Source organism: Bos javanicus, chromosome 11 (genome assembly GCF_032452875.1).
Source record: "Bos javanicus breed banteng chromosome 11, ARS-OSU_banteng_1.0, whole genome shotgun sequence".
In the NCBI taxonomy this organism is placed as follows: domain Eukaryota; kingdom Metazoa; phylum Chordata; class Mammalia; order Artiodactyla; family Bovidae; genus Bos; species Bos javanicus.
Genome location: NC_083878.1, coordinates 97519981 through 97539121, shown reverse-complemented (window position 1 = coordinate 97539121; position 19141 = coordinate 97519981). Strand labels below are relative to the sequence as shown.

General features: G+C 47.8%; 1 protein-coding gene across 14 annotated transcripts in view; it reads right to left on the bottom strand.

Moving 5' to 3' along the window:
• Positions 1-19141, bottom strand: part of RALGPS1 (Ral GEF with PH domain and SH3 binding motif 1) — a 297598-nt gene that overhangs the window by 177512 nt on the left and 100945 nt on the right. For all 14 annotated transcript variants that reach the window (XM_061433551.1, XM_061433547.1, XM_061433548.1 and 11 more), the window contains 2 exons: positions 6482-6571; positions 3524-3616 (listed from right to left, as the gene is read on the bottom strand). In XM_061433551.1, the coding sequence (XP_061289535.1) occupies positions 3524-3616; positions 6482-6571 (183 nt within the window). The remainder of the gene's footprint in view (positions 1-3523; positions 3617-6481; positions 6572-19141) is intronic.

The following is a 19141-nucleotide window of genomic DNA, read 5'->3' as shown; positions in this document are numbered from 1 at the left end:
AACGACCCACTGTAAACTCAGCTGGGCACTGGGGAAACAGAGCAAATATCCAACTTCATCAAGAAGGGAGGCAGTCAAAGAGGGAGGCCGGCCTGTGGGCAGCACTGCAGAACAGGCGCCCCATGTTCTCCGTCCCGACAGGCGGAGAGAGTGTCAGGAATACTGTGGCATCGCCAACTCCACTGGGCTGGGGGTGGATACGGATGAAGGAGAAAGATGGCGTGTTTGGCCCACTTCCCAAATGCCCTGCACCAGCCGCTGTCCTTGGACTAACAAGACAGGTGGGCGAAAGGGGAGAGAATGGTCTGAAACAAAGGCTGAACAGCGGGTTTGCCCAGAGCAAACAGCTCCCCACACGTGGCCTTGGAGATGTTGTACTGTGATCCACCCCAAGTGGATCAGCTCCTCTCTCCCCAACACAACTGCTGGCGGCTGCTATATTTATCTCCTAGGAAGCTGCATCTCCCTCTCTTTTACCCTGGTAAGCAGCCCTGCGTAACCAAGAAAACAGTCCTGGTCCTCAGTCCTTAGGAAGCCATGGGGAGATTTCTCAGAAAAATAACAGCTGTTGCTGCCCTGGGTCCCTGTTCTCCGGTGACACACAAACTCAGCTTCCTGGCCTGTCCCTAGCTCCCACCGGCTAGATGCCCACTGAGAGGTCAAAGTCAGGGCCAATTCCAGGCGATTTCGGGGGAGTAGGCAGCTGAAGCCATGGACTAACCAAGGAGTAAGTAACCAAACGGAGAAGGCAATGGCACCCCACTCCAGTACTCTTGCCTGGAAAATCCCATGGACGGAGGAGTCTGGTGGGCTGCAGTCCATGGGGTCGCTAAGAGTCGGACACGACTGAGCGACTTCTTTCACTTCTCACTTTCATGCATTGGAGAAGGAAATGGCAACCCACTCCAGTGTTCTTGCCTGGAGAATCCCAGTGACGGGGAGCCTGGTGGGCTGCCATCTATGGGGTCGCACAGAGTTGGACACGACTGAAGCGACTTAGCAGCAGTAGCAGCAGCAAGTGACCAAAAGGCGGCCTTCAAGGCCTGGCTGCAGCTCCCTGCCTCACTGGCGTGTCTCCTCCCTGGGGCCCTCCGACTTCCCTTCCCCAGATCAAGGGACAAGCAGGGAGAAGGAAAACAGCTCTTTCCTGGCAACATTTCCCGAGCTAATCTCATTACCAGAAATGAATGGCAAAAGAAGGATGAACCCCAGAGGCCGTGGCCTAGCCAGTAGCAGCAGCAGCCAGAACAGAGGCTCCATGGCCTGGGGCAGCACCGACAGTCTGCTTATCTCATCTTCCAGGGTCCTATCGGAGCGCTGCGGACGAAGGCAACAAGAAAACAGAACCCCTCTCTTGTTCTGAGTGCCAAGAGGCCGTGGGTGCTGTCTTTCCTGCTGAGCTCCGTGGGGTGTGGTGGGGAAGCACGGAGACTCTGGAACAGACGGTTGAGTTTGGTTTCTGCTCTGCCTTCAGGCCAGGGAACCCTGCGTGTCCTCCCACCGCCCTGCGCCTCCGTCTCCTCATCTGTAACTGAGAACACTGACAGCAGTGGCAGCCTCGACAGGGAGCTGTCAAGAGGAAATGAGTTAATACAGGGAAAGCTTTTAGGGCAGCACTGGGCAGATCTGTAAGGAAGAACAGCTGACCCCTGTGGCCTGGAAGGGAGTTAGGTGAGGAAGCTCAGGTTTTCGAATGGGTCCTGGGTGGATATTTCATTCCTGGCTCCCTGGGGAGCTGTGGGAGATTTGTTTTCATACACAGCCGTGATGACTGGCCACCGTGGCGCAGGGCTCTGTGGAGCCACAGGGAGCGGTCCTGGGGGCTGCTCTGGCCTGACGCTGCCACCATCCAGGGCTGGGCACGGCATCTGGGGAGAACACTGGTCAAAGCTCCATGGACGGGCCCTGCCCATTCATGACTGGGTGGCATCTCTGTGCCGGAGCCACCCTGGTCCCTCGTGCGCTGACCCCCTGCTGCTCTCACTGACTGTGCCACTTACAGGGGCCACCAAGAGTCCCTGTGTTACTGACAGTGAGCTCTGTGCACCGTGAGAATCATCATTCCTTCTTCGGGGCCCACACATAGCTCCCAGCAGTCCAAGAAACAATAGCAGCACCTAAATGATGGAAAATTCATTTGAGAAAGAATCTCCAAGCAACTTTTGAAAAAAGTCTCAGGGCTCAGATGCACTCGGGGAAATCACAGGGCTGGCAGCAACCACAGAGACCAGTGGCTTCCAAACTTGCTTCTGACCTCCAAAGCCATTGCTCAACTCAAGTTCACCCAGAAGCCCAAGACGTAAAACTGATATAGCCGAGCCGCTCTGGCAGGAATCGTGCCCAGGCGGCCTGCTGGACTCCCTCCCGCCTCTGCCCCAGGCCCTGCTGGCCCTGAGGCAGCTCCAAAGAGCCCCTGGGCTCCCCGAAGCACTGATGGAACACCACAGATTCAGGCCAAGCTCTCTGAGTAGACACAAGGAGACGAGACCCACAGAATCACTCTGCACAGATGGTGCCTGAACACAGACCTGGTTTTCTGATTCCGGGCTAACACCTCTCGTTCCACTTTGCTGTGGCTTCATCTATGGAAAATTGCAATTTAAAGAAACAAGGCTCACTTCTGATCACCTACAACATAATCCCTAAGTATTTTACAGGCCCCTGAACCAGCCAAGTCTGAAACAGAGCCCAGCCCCGCAGGCTGGCAGAGAGAAGTTCGGAAATGAGCTACAGAGGCACAGCTGATGGTTCCATACACTTTCCTTCAGTTCTGTGGGACATAAATAGGTCTTGAAAGGCTGGGGCTGTGTGGCCGTGAGAGACCCAGACCAGGAGTTGAGGCCCCGGACTAGAAGGTGAGACCCCAGACTAGGAGGTGAGACCCCGGACCAGGTGGGCCAGGAGGTGAATGCTAATGAGAGGTGGAGAGCCATGACTTCCCCCCCGTCAGGCATGGTGCCAAGCTCGGGAGGATAAAGAGGCCTGAGATATTTTTAAAGTATTTTTACAGCAGAAAAACTTTCCTACAGACTCAATTATATAACGATCAGACTCCACCTCTGAGCTGAAATTATCCATGGCCTTCAGGAAAAAAAAAATCATTTTTCCCTACATGAAGGTCACAGGTTTCTCCAGAGAAACTCTTGAGATGTACAGTCAGCAGCCCTGGGGCAATTGCAAACCATCAGCCCGGAGGACTTCCCCAGGGCAGTTTGGGGCCAGGGGAGCAAACATCACGCCACTGACCCCACCGTCATATGTGATGCTGTCAGGTCCAGGAGGGGCCACTCTAGGGGCCCTTCTGACCCCAGCCACACCAGCATCCTCACAGCTTCCCTGTCCCAGAACTGGGTCAAGGTCATTGAAGGGGAGAGTGTGGCCACAGGACACAATTAACCCACAGTCATCCTGTGTTGGTGGCAAACAGCAGACCGAGAAAGGCTTCTGGGCCTCAGGAATGGAGAACCTCACCCAAGAAATGACAGCCCAGACGGAAGGAACAGTCTTAGGGAGATTAACTTACAGCCCAGGTTTTCGTCAGCCTGAAGATGGGTGCGCTCTGCAATGCTGACACCACAGACATGAGAGAATGAAGGTTGTTGAGTTCTAGAAGTTTCTGGGGGGAAAAAAAAAGATATGGAATTGATTATTCTGCTGCTATAAACAACAGAACAAAAACATGCTGAAGTGTTACCAAATGCTGTCATATTTATGAAATTCAATTACACTTAAAAATATCTCATGTAGAAAATATAGTTCTAGGAAGTTCATAGGAACCATATGCTCTTTTTCTTTCAAATTGTCAAAAGGTGAGTGTGCATCTGAAACATGTGCCAAATTGCATAAGCTGACTAGTCTGGCTGCTGGACAGAAACGTGGCCTGGATGAAGTTTGATAGTGTCCTTTCTGCTCCTTTTTTAGATGAATCTCAACTGTCTCAGCAGGCTTCTGTAAACTGGAACCCCCGCTGTGCCAACAATATCAACGTGGGTCTTCTGTGATCACCTTCACACCCGGCATGAGGGAGGCTGAGGAGAGAGGCTATCAATCTGGGAACACACAGCTCCGGCTTCCCAGACACGGACCATGCTCCCCTGAGTCAGACCCCAAATGAGTGAGAACATTTGGATTTAATACCATCTCAGACAAGTTCCTCACCACGAGAGTGAGGGTAAGCGCAGAAAAATGTAATTGCTCTGCTCTTGGTTCTACGCTGGGGAAAAACCTGCGATCAGGACCTGGGTTCCGCTTCTCACTCTCGGGAGTCAGTGAAGGCTGTGTAGCCGGCTGGCTCCATGGGACCGAGAAGTCTGGGGCCAACTCCAGTTCCCACTACAGGTGTGTCCTTTGGCAAGTTACCTACGCCTTCTGAGCCTCCACGTCTTCAGACTTAAAACGAGGAGCCTCTGCTGCATGGGCTGTGCATGTAACCTGCTTGACCAGAACCCCCAACCTGTGTTCCCACAGCAGCCTGTACATCTCCTCAGCGCCCTGGGAACACACAGATGGGGGTTTCTACCTCCTAGACTTGGGAGCATGGTCAGGAAAGACATACTAGAGGGAGCGGCACCAGGGCTTGGAAGCACCCACGACAAGTGACGAGCAAGGGGTAGAGGTTGGGGCCAAGTCTTCCTGACGGAGAACGGGCAGCCCACACTGCACTGTATGCTGTTCCTGATGCCAGGTTCTGGTCAAGCAGAACTTGCCAAAGGACACACCTATAAGGGAGAAATCCCTGGGTAGGAAGAGCTGTGAGGACCAGGCATAGTCCTCCTCACATATTTGCTCATTTACTAGGTCCTGCTCTGTGCTGTCCTAGGCCCGAGGGCTGTGATGTTAGCTCCCACTTCACCCCTGCTCTCAGGGAACACACGGTCCCGGGTGAGAGAGGGGCAGATGAGAGCGGATTCTCATCAGGGGTGAAGTGGGCTCTACCATCACAGCCCTCGGGCCTAGGACAGCACAGAGCAGGACCTAGTAAATGAGCAAATACGTGAGGAGGACTATGCCTGGTTCTCACAGCTGTTCCTACCCAGGGATTTCTCCCTTACCACACTAGTGACTGCTGCATTTCACACATCTGTAACACTCCCTAACTGCTTCCTGTGGGTAATAATAGATCCTCTGAGGGAGCTTTTCATCCTTTGTATCTGAATTGCTGTGCTTGTCACAGGATTCCTTTCAGAGCTGAAGGTCCTCTGGGAGATTATCTAATCCACTCCTTTCATTGTATAGATGGAAAACCAAGGCCCAGAGAAAGGAGAGGCTCACACCAGACACACCCGGGGCACACAGCGTCAGCACGATGGTCCGCCATCGGGAAATGGCAGAGCTTAAGGAGGAATCGTTTCGGGCTCCTCAGGTGGGGACTGTAAACTTCCAAACTGAAAGCACCAGGTGGGCTGGAACTCCGTCCCACTTTCTCTCGTGGCCCAGCAAGAACTCATCGACAGCAACAAGTACCACTAAGCCCAGCGCGGTTCCAGGTACTTCAGGACATAAAAGTGTCTGTGCCCCTGCATACTTACAGCCGGACGCACTTAACCTTGCTGTGAAGAACAGAGACATGCTCCGACTGACTCTGAGGGGCCTCGGCATGGACACCCACCTCTCTAAGCCTCCCCTTCCTCCTCTGGAAATGGGATGATAATAATGTGAGTGTCAAATGCAATTATTTCTGTACAGCAGCCTCTATGGGGCCTGGCCAGAGAGGGGCTGCATATAAGTGAGCTGGCCTAGCACCCGCCTGGGAAGACAGTAGCACACACAGGAAGCAGGCAGTGAGCCACACAGAATGATGCTCTGCTGAGGCAGGCAAGCCCTGTGGTCAGGGGTGGTGGACTGGGAGGAGCTGGCAGGACCGTGTTAAGTGATGAGTGTGGTCCAGGAAGGCCCATGGGATCGCATCCTGGGCTGGCAGAGATGAAGGAAGAGGAGGGGAAATGTGGGGTGGAGACGTGAGCCTGGTGCCCAGACACTGGCCAGGACTGATCCCATCTGAGCAGGGTCGGGAGGTGGGAGTGGGGCAGAGAGGTCATCAGGCCAGGCCTTGAGCGCAGGATGGGGTGCGGTGAGTTCTGCTGACTGGGGACAAATTGTGCAGGATGTGATGGTATCACAACCACTGATGCTGAGAGCCACCAGCACTGCCTGGATATGAATAGGAGGGGAACAGATCCCAGGGGTAGCCCTTGGTGTCACGGGGAGAGTCTGTGAAAGGCCAGCTTATAAAGGGTGGTTGGCTGCCAAAATCACAGGGCAGAGGGCACCTGCCTGTGCGCACACAGGGGCTGGGAGGCCACGCAGGCGGTCAGGCTGGTCCTGCAGCTGTCTCTGCCTGGGGAAGTCAGGTCACTGCCGCTGGTCTGAACCCTGCCCCGCAGGTCCAGAGCGAACTAGCTCCCGAAGTACCAAGGAAACACATTTCTGAGACAAAAAGAGATAGGACAGGAAGGAAAGAAGTAATAACAAAACAGCTTACCTTGGCTATTTTCACAAAATGGCTCAGGATTTCTGCCCTTATTTTTAAAGTCTGTGCTGTTAGAATTTCTCGTACAACCCAAAAACTGACCTGGAGAGTCAAACACAGACACACACACACACACACCAAAAACGTTGTTAAATGACAGGCCACCCAAGTTGCCCTGCCTACCACTTCTGTGGGACTTCCAGGAGGTGGGGAGAACACACCCTAGGGCTGAGGAGGTTCAGGGTCTCTCTATGACACCCAACCCTGCAGGGGCCGGTGGGGGGGGCGTCGTTGTTGTCAGCACCAGCTCTCCAACACACACAGCGATGCCGAGAGCAGAAAGTATGTCCATCCTTGTCCAGGGGACCTCCTGGGCCTGCATGACACATGGGTCTCCCTGAAGGGGGTGAAGGGAATTTTGAGATGAAACAGACAGGATTCTTGCTCAGGAGGAACAATGGATGGGTGGATGGATGGATGGATGGATGGTTGGATGGATGAATGGACAAATGGCAGACAAAGGGATATGCATGCTGGCAGTACCATCCATGAGATCCACATTCCCAGCCAGACCCAAGGCAAGAAGGACTCAGCTGTATACGAACAATTGTAACCAATTTAATTTTCCAGAAGAGGTTTGCCTAATTATTTATGTGATACAAAAGCATCTCTCAAAGTTCTGTAAAGCAATGCAGTTTAAAGGACACATTTTTCTGCAGACAGCATATGCCAAAAGGATATACTGGTACTTTTGCTTCAGAATATCATTCACATTTGACCATCCCTGAGGCCCTGAATCCTCTGGTGGGAAAAAGAAAGTCATCCACCAGTGTCTAGTTGACTCAATGAAACAGGAGGCCTTTCATGCCAAGAAACACTGGGCAGTGGTTTGTCTTCCTGTTTACGTTTCACGACTATAAGAACAGTTTTTTTGTGAAACCTGGATGCCCAAGAGAGCAACAACAGCACCGCAAAGAAAGGAGAGATGGACAGAGTGCAGGGGATGCGTGGAATGAAAACTAGGCATCTAAAACCTCTACACTGTACAAAGAATCAAATAGGAATACTCCAGAGTTAACAAGGCGTGTTTACTGCTGCGACCACATGCCTTCTCTTTACTGAAATACTGTTAACTTTTCAGTGAGAAAACAAGAAAGGATTAACCAAGAATCAGAATTTGGTTTCTTATATTAAGCAGGAATATTATAGAAAAGTTTTCTCTCCATAATCATCTGTGGTTGCCCCCAGGACATGCCTGGGTTTCCATAGAATCATTTTTTCCAAGGAACCGCCTAAAATTAAGTTCAGACTCAAATGTTTACTAGCCGGTTACGGAAGAAAGATTTTCTTGATACTAAATGATATGCCCATAAACCTTATATTTTAATACATGCATACTTTTATGCCACATAAATCTCAAGTATGATCGTTTATATGTAGAATTTAATAGATGCTTATGTGCCAAAAAATTACACATATTTAATTACAGAATATGGCAGAGCTGGCTCTGATCTGCAGCACATGGTGTGCAGGGGCAACTCTGGATCAGCTCAGTTCAGCAGACTTTCACAAAGCCCTTACTATGTGCTCCAGGCACTGTGAGTCCCAGACCTGTCTGCCCTTGCCTGACACAGAGGATACCGGAGGAGGCAGGATCCTCCAGAAGTCACTGTGTTAAAAGGCAGCTGGTGGCTGTGGCCATTAAGACGTTCAGACCAAGTGAACTGGAGTGTGCGGAAGGCAATGACAGAAGGCAGCTTCCTAGAGGAGGTCGACCTTGAGAGATGGGCAGACCTTCGGCAGGTAAGGAGACCAGGGAGAGCTGAGTGGGCCAACAGGACTGGTGTTGTAGGTGCCCCATGGTGGGGGGTTGGGGGGTAGGGGTGGGGGTGGGTAGGAGGGAAGCTGAAGCTAGAAGGGAAGGGAAGCGAGGGCCAGACTGCCGGGGTCAGGAGCAACAAGGGGACACTGTGCTGCATGGGCAGAGTTCCAGAGGCTTCTGAGCACAGGGATGACAGCCTAGACCCTTTTGTGGGGGCAGGGACCCCCATCAGGAAACTGATATGAGGGTCTAAATGAGAGATGGCAGGTTCGAGCTAGGCCATGCTGCAGGAGATGGGGGGAAGAAGTGAAAGAGAAGGGCATTTCAAAGGGAGAATCAGCATAGTTTTAAACTGTTATAATTCTGTTTTTAACTACAAAATTTAAGAGAAGCTTAATGCAGAAAACAAAGGAACAGAGATAAGCACAAAAGACAGAAGCCATTTGCAAGATCGTTCTCACATACAGACCCCCTGTTATAAACACTGTGATATGTGTCCTGTCATGTCTCAGAACATATGTTTGTCTAGTCTCAGAACATATGTCCTTCTAGTCATAGAACCTGTTTCTCTTTTTCAATTAAACTGGTATATATTAATCATACTATCACAAGGGTGTTTATAAGCAAATAAGACTATCAAGGACTTTCCTGGTGGTCCAGTGGTTAAGAATTCACCTGCCAATGCAGAGGACACAGGTTCGATCCCTGGTCTGGGAAGATACCACATGCCATTGGCAACTAAGCCCGGGCACCACAACTGCCAAGACAGCGTGCCCTAGGCCTGTGCTCCACAAGAGAAGCCATCACGATGAGAAGCCTGCTTGCTGCAACCTGAGAGAGCCTGGGCGCAGCAAGGAAGACCCAGCACAGCCAAAGATAAACAAGGACATCACATTTTTAAAAATGCAAAATAAATGAAGAAAAAGAATATTGACTCTTTTTTTAGTAGCTGCCAAGTGATTCATCTCAGGGATGTCTCATCTCTAAGGAACCTCGTACTGCTGGGTAGCTTATTTCGAATTCTTTTGCTGTGATAGACAGACACACACACACACATACATATATATATATCTTTATACATTTTTAATGAAGATCTGAGGATAAATTCTTTCAAGGTGGGGTGAATTAAAATATGTGTACCTTTTTTCAGAAGTATGTATTAAAAAAACTTGGCCTCCACAAGGTTTATTTTGTTGATCCATCAAAGTTGAAGCAGAGTTGTGTTCCCTTACACGAGCCAAGATCAGTTATTACGGTTCTTTTTTTTCTTTACTAACATAATGGACAAACTAACATCTTACTGCCCGTATTCTGCATTTCTTTCATGATTGCTCAGTTAACATTTTTTTTTTCTTGCACTTTTTTTCTCAGCTTTTTGTTGCAAACATTTATCAGCCATTTGTACTATCTGCCTGTGAACTATGTGCTCTGGTCCTCCAGCCACCTTTCTATCGGGACACCTGTCCTCTAACTCTTGGTTAGTAAAAGGTCTCTTATATCAAAGTGAATGCATCACCCCTTTGTGAGTCATACAGTGTGCCAAGAGTGTGGAGAAACTGGTACTCTTACACGCTGTTTGGGAGGGAGGTTATAAAACTTAAAGGGCCATTTTGAAGAACAACTTGAACATGTCTCTCAAGCCGTTAAAGTTATAATCTCCCTAGAATATTTATCTTACAAAAATATAGAAATGTAAAGGGATATGTGCATTCCAGTTCTCCGAAGCACTGTTTATAAAGCAAAGGAACAGGCCCACCAACAGGGAGTAGGGTGCATAAGGAACACCATCACCTCACACTTTGGAAGGAAGCTGTCATGGAAGGAAAGAGACAGTTTATCTACAAGGATTATTTGGAATTCTTCTGCATAGGAGGTTTGTCTAGTCACCTCCATTTATTTATTCCATCATTTGTTTAAAGGGACTCATGAATACTTATTTTATACTTTTGGGTTATGATACTATGTTATTTATTTCATACTCAAAGCCATTGCAGCTTCAGCTACTGACAGCTGGCTTTGACATGCCCTCAGCACTGGTTGGTTGGTTTGAGCACTTTTTTACTCTCTGCAACTACAAGATGTTACGGGACTTTCCTGGTGGTCCAGTGGTGAGGAATCCGCCTGCCGATGCAGGGGACATGGGGTCTGGGAAGATCCCACGTGCTGCGGGGCAACAAAGCCCGTGCACCACAATTAGAAAATAGTCCCCGCTCATGGCAACTAAAGAAAGCCAGAGCACAGCAACAAAGACCCAACACAGCCAAAATTAATTAACTAACTAATTAATTAACTTTAAAAAATGCTACAGGTTCATCCTGTACATTTCTTGTCCCAGTCTGAAACCAGCCATTTCTCCAAGGAGCCTTGGCTCCTTTTATTAGATAATGGAATTAGAAACCAAAATCTGGGAGCATATACGCTTGAGCTACTGAGATATCACTGTTACTAGGTCCTCTCAGATGGCAGAGCAAGGAGAGGTGTGTGTGTGTGTGTGTGTGTGTGTGTGTGTGTGCCTGTGCACGTACTAACTCTTGTATATACACATGCCTATAAACATTTCTATATCTAACCATCTGTATCTATACTAAACTAAATGAGCACACACTAATGTCTCCAACTCTAATCCATCACCATATGGATCATTCTAGCCTTCTCCTCCTGTTTGCCTGTAACTTCCCACTCCAGCAGGTGGGAGAAACCGGGTTCCCGCCATCTGCCACCCAATTCCTTAACTGTTCAGTTCCAGTGTCCACGCATAATGGCTTCAGAATTGTTGCCCATCCCCATATGGGAAACACTTTACTAGAGTGTAAGACTACATACAGGTCCTTTCATTTTTAGTCTCTCAGGCTCCCTTCAATTCCAGAGTTTCTTAGGATTTCACCTTCTCCCCTCACCCTTCTCAGCGTGGTTGTTTCATACATTTATAATCCAGTGAGGCTCATGCGCTATGTTCTACATTCCATCCTGCTGCTGCTGCTGCTGCATCGCTTCAGTCGTGTCCAACTCTGTGCGACCCCATAGGCGGCAGCCCGCCAGGCTCCCCCGTCCCTGGGATTTTCCAGGCAAGAACACTGGAGTGGGTACCTACATTCCATCCTAGGACCCCTCAATCTCCACAATGAGTTTTCTAAAATCTGGGTACACTGAGGTTTACTCTTAGTGCTGTCAAGTTCTATGTGTCTCCACAAATGCACAGCAGCGTGTACCCAACACATGGCATCATACAGAGCAGTTTCCACCCTAAAAATCCCCCTGCTCTTCACTTACTCAACCCTCTCCCCTGCTCACGCCTCTGGCAAACACAGATCTGCTTACCATCTCTACAGTTTTACCTTTTGCAGAATTTTTTTCAACATTTTCCCGAACTTTTTTTTTAAAAAATGGGGTAGGTAATCACATTTATGTTGCTTTCTTAGACCATTTTTCTTTCTTTTTTTGGCCACATCGGGCTACTTGCAAGATGTTAGTTCCTGTGCCCTTGGCAATGAAAGCACAAAGTCCTAACCACTGGACCTCCAGGGAATTCCCCAGGCTGGCTTCTTTCACCTTGTAATATGTATTTAAGATTCCTCCATGACTTTCTATGACTTGAGAGTGTATTCTTTCCTTTTTTTTTTGAATGAATACTATTTATTCCATTGTATGAATTTACCAATCTGTCTATCCTTTAACCTACTGAGGGACATCTTAGTTACTTTCAGTGTCTGACCATTACAAACAAAGCTGCTATAAACAACTGTGTGTATCTGCGTGTATGTGTACAGGTAGACTTAAGATTCCAAATAAACGGGATAAATATCGAAGAATGCGATTTCTGGACTGTACCATTTTTTCATTCCCACCAGCAGCAAATGCGAGTGTATATTGCTCCAAATACTTGCCAAGAATTGGTATTGCCAGGTTTGGTGTAGGTTTTTGTTTTTTGTTTTTTTGGCTTGGAGGATTTTTTTCTTTTTGTATTTTAGGCATTCTAAAAGGTTGTAGTGTTTTGCATTTTCCCAATGGCAAATAACGCTGAGCATCTTTTCATATGTGTATATGCCTTTGGTATATCTTCTTTGGTAAAGTATTTATTCAGATCTTTCGCCCTTTTTTAAATTGGCTTGCTTTCTTATTGTTGAGTTTTAAGAATATAGTTTGGATTCAACTCTTATTAGATGTGTGTTTCATGAATATTTTCCCCAGGCTGTGCTTTGTCTTTTAATTCTCCTAACTGTGTCTTTTGCAAAATATAAGATTTTAATTTTAATAAAGCCCAGCTTACCAATTCTTTTCTTTCATGGACTGAGCTTTGATGTTATATCTAATAACTCATCACCAACAGTCATGTAGATTTTCTCCTATGTTTTCTCCTAAGTTTTATAGTTCTATGTCTTATATTTAGGTCTATGGTCAATTTTTATTTCATTTTTACAGAAGGCCTAAAGTCTTGCAGGTTCATTTTTTCAAACACACAAAAGTACTTCCAACCGTTTCAGTACTATTTGTTCAAGAAATTACCCTTTCTCCACTAACTGCCCTCATGCATTTGTCAAAGGTCAGTTGCCTATATTTGTCTGGGTCTAGTTCTGGGCTCTCTATTCTATCGACCTAGGTATCTATTCTTTTGCCAGTACCATACTGTCTCAATTACTATAGCTTTACAATCAGTCCTGAAATCAAGCAGAGTGAGTCCTCCAGCTTTGTTCTTTTTCTGGTTATTCTAAGGCTTTAGCCTTTCCATATAACCTTTAGAATCAGCTTGTTGGTATTTATGAAATAGTCTCAGGAGACGGGGGTTCAATCACTGGGTTGGGAAGATCCCCTGGAGGAGGGCATGACAACCCACTCCAGGATTTTTGCCTGGAGAATACTGTGGACAGAGAAGCCTGGCGGGCTACAGTCCATGGGGTCACAAAGTGTTGGACATGACTGAGCACCTGAGCACGGCACACAGCACATGAAATAGCTTGCTGGGATTTAAAAAAAATAAGTTTATTTATTTATTTACTGCTGGCTGTGCTGGGTCTTTGGTGCCGCTTGGGCTTTTCTCCAGTTGTGGCAAGCAGGGGCTACTCTCTAGTTGCAGTGCGTGGGCTTCTTTTTGTGGGGGCCTCTCTCATTGCAGAGCACCATCTCTAAGGCATGCAGGCTCAGTAGCTGTGGCTCCTGGGCTTCAGAGCACAGGCTCAATAGCTGTAGCTCACGGGCTTAATTGCTCCGTGGCCTGTGGGATCTTCCCAGATCAAGGATCAAACCTGTGTCTCCTGTGTTGGCAGGTGGATTCTTAAGCACTGAGTCACCAGGGAAGCCCAGCTTGCTGGGATTTTGACTGGAGTTGAATTGAGTCTACAGATCAAGAAAATGGAACAAGTCTACGGAACAAGCTGAAGTCTTAATAACATGTCTTCTAATATATGAAGACAGAATATCTATTTCAATCTACTTTGACTTCATTAGAGTTTTATAGTTTTTCACATATAGAACCTGTACGTACTTCGTTAGAGTTATACCTAAGTATTCCTTGTGTGTGTGTGTGCACACACTACTGTAAATGGTGGTGTTATTTTTTAATTTCAAATTCCAATTCCTCATTGCTGGTACACAGAGACGTTTTTATATTGATTCTGTGCCCTGAATCCTTGGTATACTCACTTATGGTTCCAGAAGTTTTAAAAATAGATGTCTTTGGGATTTTCTGCACAATCATGTCATCCTTTTAAAAATATTTTTATTTACCTATTTTGGTTGCGTGGGGTCTTAGTTCCAGCACAGATCGTCCACTGTGGTGCAAGGGCTCAGCAGTTGCAGCATGTGGGCTCAGGTGCTCCAAGGCATGTGGGATTTTAGTGCCCTGACTAGGTACCCTGCGTTGCGAGGTGGGCTTTACCACTGGACCTCCAGGGAAGGCCTAATCATGTCATCTTTGAATAAAGGCAGTTTTAGTTCTTCCTTTTCAGTCTGAGTATCTTTTTATTCCCTTGTCTTACTGCACTAGCAAGGACTTCCAGTTCGATGTTAAATGGCAATGGTGAAAGAGCACGTCCAATCTTAAAGGGAAAGCATCGAGCGTCTTAACGTTAAGTATGATGTCAGCTGCAGGGTTTTCCGTAGATGTGTTTTATCAAGTTGAAGAAGTTGCCCCTCTATTTCTAATTTGCTGAGAGTTTCTTTGTAGTATGAATGCATGCTGAATTTTGTCAAATGCTTTTTTTTGGGTCAACTGATAAGATGTTATGCTTTTTCTTCTTTAGCCTGTTAATGCAGTGGATTACATTAATTCATTTTCAACTGCTGAATCAGTCCATGCACACATGGAATAAATGCCTCTTGGTCACGGTGCTAGTAAGCTTGTAAAACACATAAGCTATTACGATCACGATTACTGTTTTGGTGGTAGAGCTAGCACTGGAGTTAAGGCACTGGGGACTAAGATATCCTCGGGGAATTTTCACAGCAGTATTAGAAGTGAATAAAGCAGAACAGTTATGAACACAAAGAGCTTTAGCTAATCAACCACAAATGAAAACAATCAAAGCATAAAGTAAAGAAAAATCCAGGTTTTAGAATGCTATCTTTTCTTACAAGAGAGTGACTTTTGCTCCAAATTTCTCAATAAGCCCACTCATGGTTTCCTTAGAAACCTGGAGTAAGATGGGAAAGCAGAGGTCCCAGCCTCTCCCTGCTCCCACCACTAGATTTCTGGCGCTGCAATAAAACACTGTCTGGTCTCTGCCTGAGCCTCCATGGGCAGGGAACCACCCTGTATCAGGAGAAAGCAACCGCCTACCCACTTCTATCCCCTGCTCCCTGCACTTACTGATTAGGCCCCATAGGTTCTATTCAGTCCATTTCCCCATAAGAACCCCTCAATTACTTGAAAACCTTAATTACCTCCTCTCCAAGTCTTCACATTCCTAGATCCTTCCTCTGATCCTTGTATAACATGCTTTCTTTCCCCTCACCCTCCGACCCTCTGATCACTGTGACATCCCAGTCTTCACGTGGGGCACCGAGGTCCAGGCATAACTGTCTAGGAGTGGTTGGATAAAGCATAGTAAAGTGGGATTATCACATACCTATTAGAACTGAGCCATTCTAGTTTAAACTTTTAATTTAAATTTCTTAAAAAACAACAATACCAATTATTGGCAAGAATATGACGCAACACAAGCTTCCCTTCATTGCTGATGGGAATGCAAAATGGCACAGACAGGATCCAGTAACTACTCCTAGGTATTCACCCAGTTTATCTGAAGTCTTATGTCCACACACCAAAAAAAACAACATGCAAATGTTTATAGCAGTTTTATTCATAATTATCAAAAACTGGAAGTCCTTTGATAGATGAATGGATAGACAAACTGGTAAATCCAAACACTGAATAGTACTTACTTAAAAAAAAAAAAAGCCATCAAGCTATAAAAATACATGAATGAATCTTAAATGCATGTGGCTAAGTGAAAAGACAGTCTGAAAAGGCTACATATATATGCGTCCCCTTTTTTTTCAGAGTCTGGAAAAGTGAAGCTTTAGAGATAGCAGGTAGATCAGCATCTGGACCACCACCTTCCTCTCCATAGCAAATCCTGCCTTATTCTTTGGGCAACTTCAATATCACCTAAGACCATCACCTTGAGACCATGGCCTCAAGGTCACGTTATCATTTCGGCAGCTATTACCACCCACCACTCCAGTCACCTCCTTCTCCTAATTACCAAGGACTGCCCTGCATCAGAGACCTGAAGTTCCAGTCTTGGGCCATAACCTTTAACCCTTCTAGTCCTTACTTTCTCCTTGAGTCCACCCCCAGCCCTGTGCCCACCCTTCCCTCTCGCCAGACTCTGGAGTCCCTGGAAACCCTTCCCTTCTTAAAAGCAGACAGATCCTCTATCATTTGTCACTTCAGTCCCTTGCCCTGGGGTCCTTCAAAAAGAATCTGCTTTGCTAATTGTGGATGGATCCAACCACTTACCTTCCTGTGCCCCTTTCTTTTGGCTGCCAAGTGCAACTAGAATAAAACCATCCACCCTCATGCCCTGGGGTCACTTTAAAAGCCACAATCTCTATTTCATCTGGTCCACTGGCTCTACCCATGAGTCTTTCTATATTTCCAGGGTCAGTTTTCTCTTTTCCCTGGGTGGTTTTTTCAAGCTTTCCCCAGCTCCCTCAAGCTTCCCTGCTGTGTCCCCAGCTTCACCTCCAATTCCATGAGGAAAGAGGAGCCACGAACCTCCTCGCACCACACCTACAAGCAGACCTGTGTCTGTATCTTTCCTTTCTGCAGACTCGCCTTTTACAACGCAGAGTGCCCAGGTCCCGGCCTCTCCCACCTCTGCTGGAACTTCACTTCATTACGTATACCTGCTCTCTTCTCATCTTTAATTTTTCCTGGCCTACTGGCTCCCTTCATTCAAAATAAGAACATCCCCAAAGCTCTTTCCGCTGAAAAGAAAAAAGGACTATTACTACCTCCCTGAACATCTTCAGTCCCTGCAGCCACTCCTCATCTTTCTCGTTGGGAGCATCGCCTACATCTGCTCTCTCCATTCCCTCACACCTCCTACGGCTCAGCCTGCTACAGCCCAGCTTCTATTTCACATCCCCACAAAACAGCTCCTGCTGAGCTCACCACCGCCGTGCTGCTAAGACTTTCTTTCCAGTCCTTTTAACTGACCCATTCTGTAGCATCCCCATATCCTTGAGACCCTGATTTCCAAACACCACTTTTTCTTGGGGATCTTCTCATCCCCGGGCTGCTCGTTCTCAGCCCCCTCTCCTCTGCCCTTCCCACTCTCACAGGGACTTCTCTTGCTCCCAGGGTGATCCCATCCACTCCTGTGCTTCGGATGCAGCTGATTCAATACCTGCATCTCCATGCTGAATCTTTCCCCTGACTCCCAGACGCAAACATCTGATACCTGCTGCACAGCTGAACTCACACATCCAAACCCTTCTCATCTCCTCCCTCACAGCTGCTCCTCCTCTGTGCTTACTATCTCAAAGAGAGATGCTGCCAAGGACCAAAGGGGCCCTCCTTGCACCTCCCTGTCATCTCCCTCCACGTCTCATCAATCACCAAGAGCTACCACTTGGTCTCAATATTCTGTTGAGTCCGGCCACTTCACATCTCTATTCTTCACCTGGATGAATGGGACAGACTCCAATCCAGTCTCCTGGCCTCCCTTCCTACTGCCCACACCTCTCCTCTGGTTTTCCCATCCTAATGCTGATTCTCCTGGACTGTCAGCCCCTCCATTACTTCTGTCTCCTCAGCTAGACTGTGAGCAAGGGCTACATCTAGTTTACTATTGACCACCCTGGACCAAAGACAGAGCCTGGGACATGCTCAGTCAATACCTATTAAATAAATAAATGAATGTAACTAGAAGCAATGAGCCTCAAATGAAAGTGGGTTTATACAATGAGGAAAGAACAGTTGTTTGGAAGTAGCTTTTGGAAGGGAAAATGCTAACACTGCCTCCCAGCTCTGTGATAAATGAGGTCTGGAAGAACCAGGGGGATCTACTGGAGTCATGTTCAGAAAAATAGGGGAGGCCTTTCAACAGAGAAACTCACCAGCTATGTGACTTTGAGCAAGTTATTTCACTTTCCAGAACCTCAGCTTTCTCATTCATAAAATGGGTTTAAAATATCAGCCTCAGTGGGCTTTGTGAAAACAGAATCAAATGCAGGTTAAATGCTCAGTACAGTGTCTAACTCAGGTGAGTTGAGCCGAAGTGTTCAATAAACATTTTTTTTAAGAGTCTTGAGTAAAGCCAAGGAGGAGTGGGAACATTCAGGGGTTAGGCTAATGACGGGAGTTGGGGGCAGGGGGGAAGCGGGCAGTTAGAAGAGTGATGGGGCATCAGCAGGAAAGCTCCGAGAAGGATGGAAGAGTGCAAGAGGGAAGAGGGTCTGTGGGGGCCCTGCCATCACTCTCAGCCACTTCCTGCCCGAGCACCGACTTTCCTGGAGGAACTGCCGGTCCTCCAGTCTCACTCCCTGCCTCCACCGGAAGGCCTGCTTCTGAGACTTGGCCAGCCAGGGCCTCTTGTTTCCTGTCAGGGCCATGAGGTCAGGGTGCACAGCAGAGGATCCAAACCACGGCCATCAACCCGGAGTCTCCAGTCCAGGACGTGGAGTGGAAGAGGGGCAGGTCTTTGCTTCGGGAGTTGCCCTCACAGGGAGCTGCCGGGAACCAGAGAGGAGGAGGCTGCTTGTGGGGAGCCGGCGCAGAGGAAAGCGGGACCTCCAGGTGGAGACAGCAGTACCGCCTGAGGCCCCCCGGAAATACGTTAAGTCTAACCTCTCCCTGGATTTGTTCCATGAGCCAGTAGGGGTTTCCGTCATTAGGAACTATGTGTATATATCAGTCCTGAGTAGAGTGAAAGCCACCCTCCCGGGCAAAGCGTTGAGAACCTCTGCCCTGTCCAGTCCCTACTAATATGTAAGGATCTTATGACCCACACTTGGACTTGTCCAGGCCTTAGAACAGGTTAGCAGCAGAGACTAGACTGGAACCAAGTTCTCCCAATTCCCTGTCCATTTCTTCCAATTTCTTCATCTTCAGGACACAATCCCCACCCTACCACCAGCACTTGGGCCCAAAACTAACCTTCCTTTCAGCTTGTAGCTCCCATGACGCTGCTGCTGCTGCTAAGTCGCTTCAGTCGTGTCCGACTCTGTGTGACCCCACAGACGGCAGCCCACCAGGCTCCCCTGTCCCTGGGATTCTCCAGGCAAGAACACTGGAGTGGGTTGCCCTGTCCTTCTCCAATGCATGAAAGTGAAAAGTCAAAGTGAAGTCGCTTAGTCGTGTCCGACTCTTCGTGACCTCATGGACTGCAGCCTACCAGGCTCCTCCG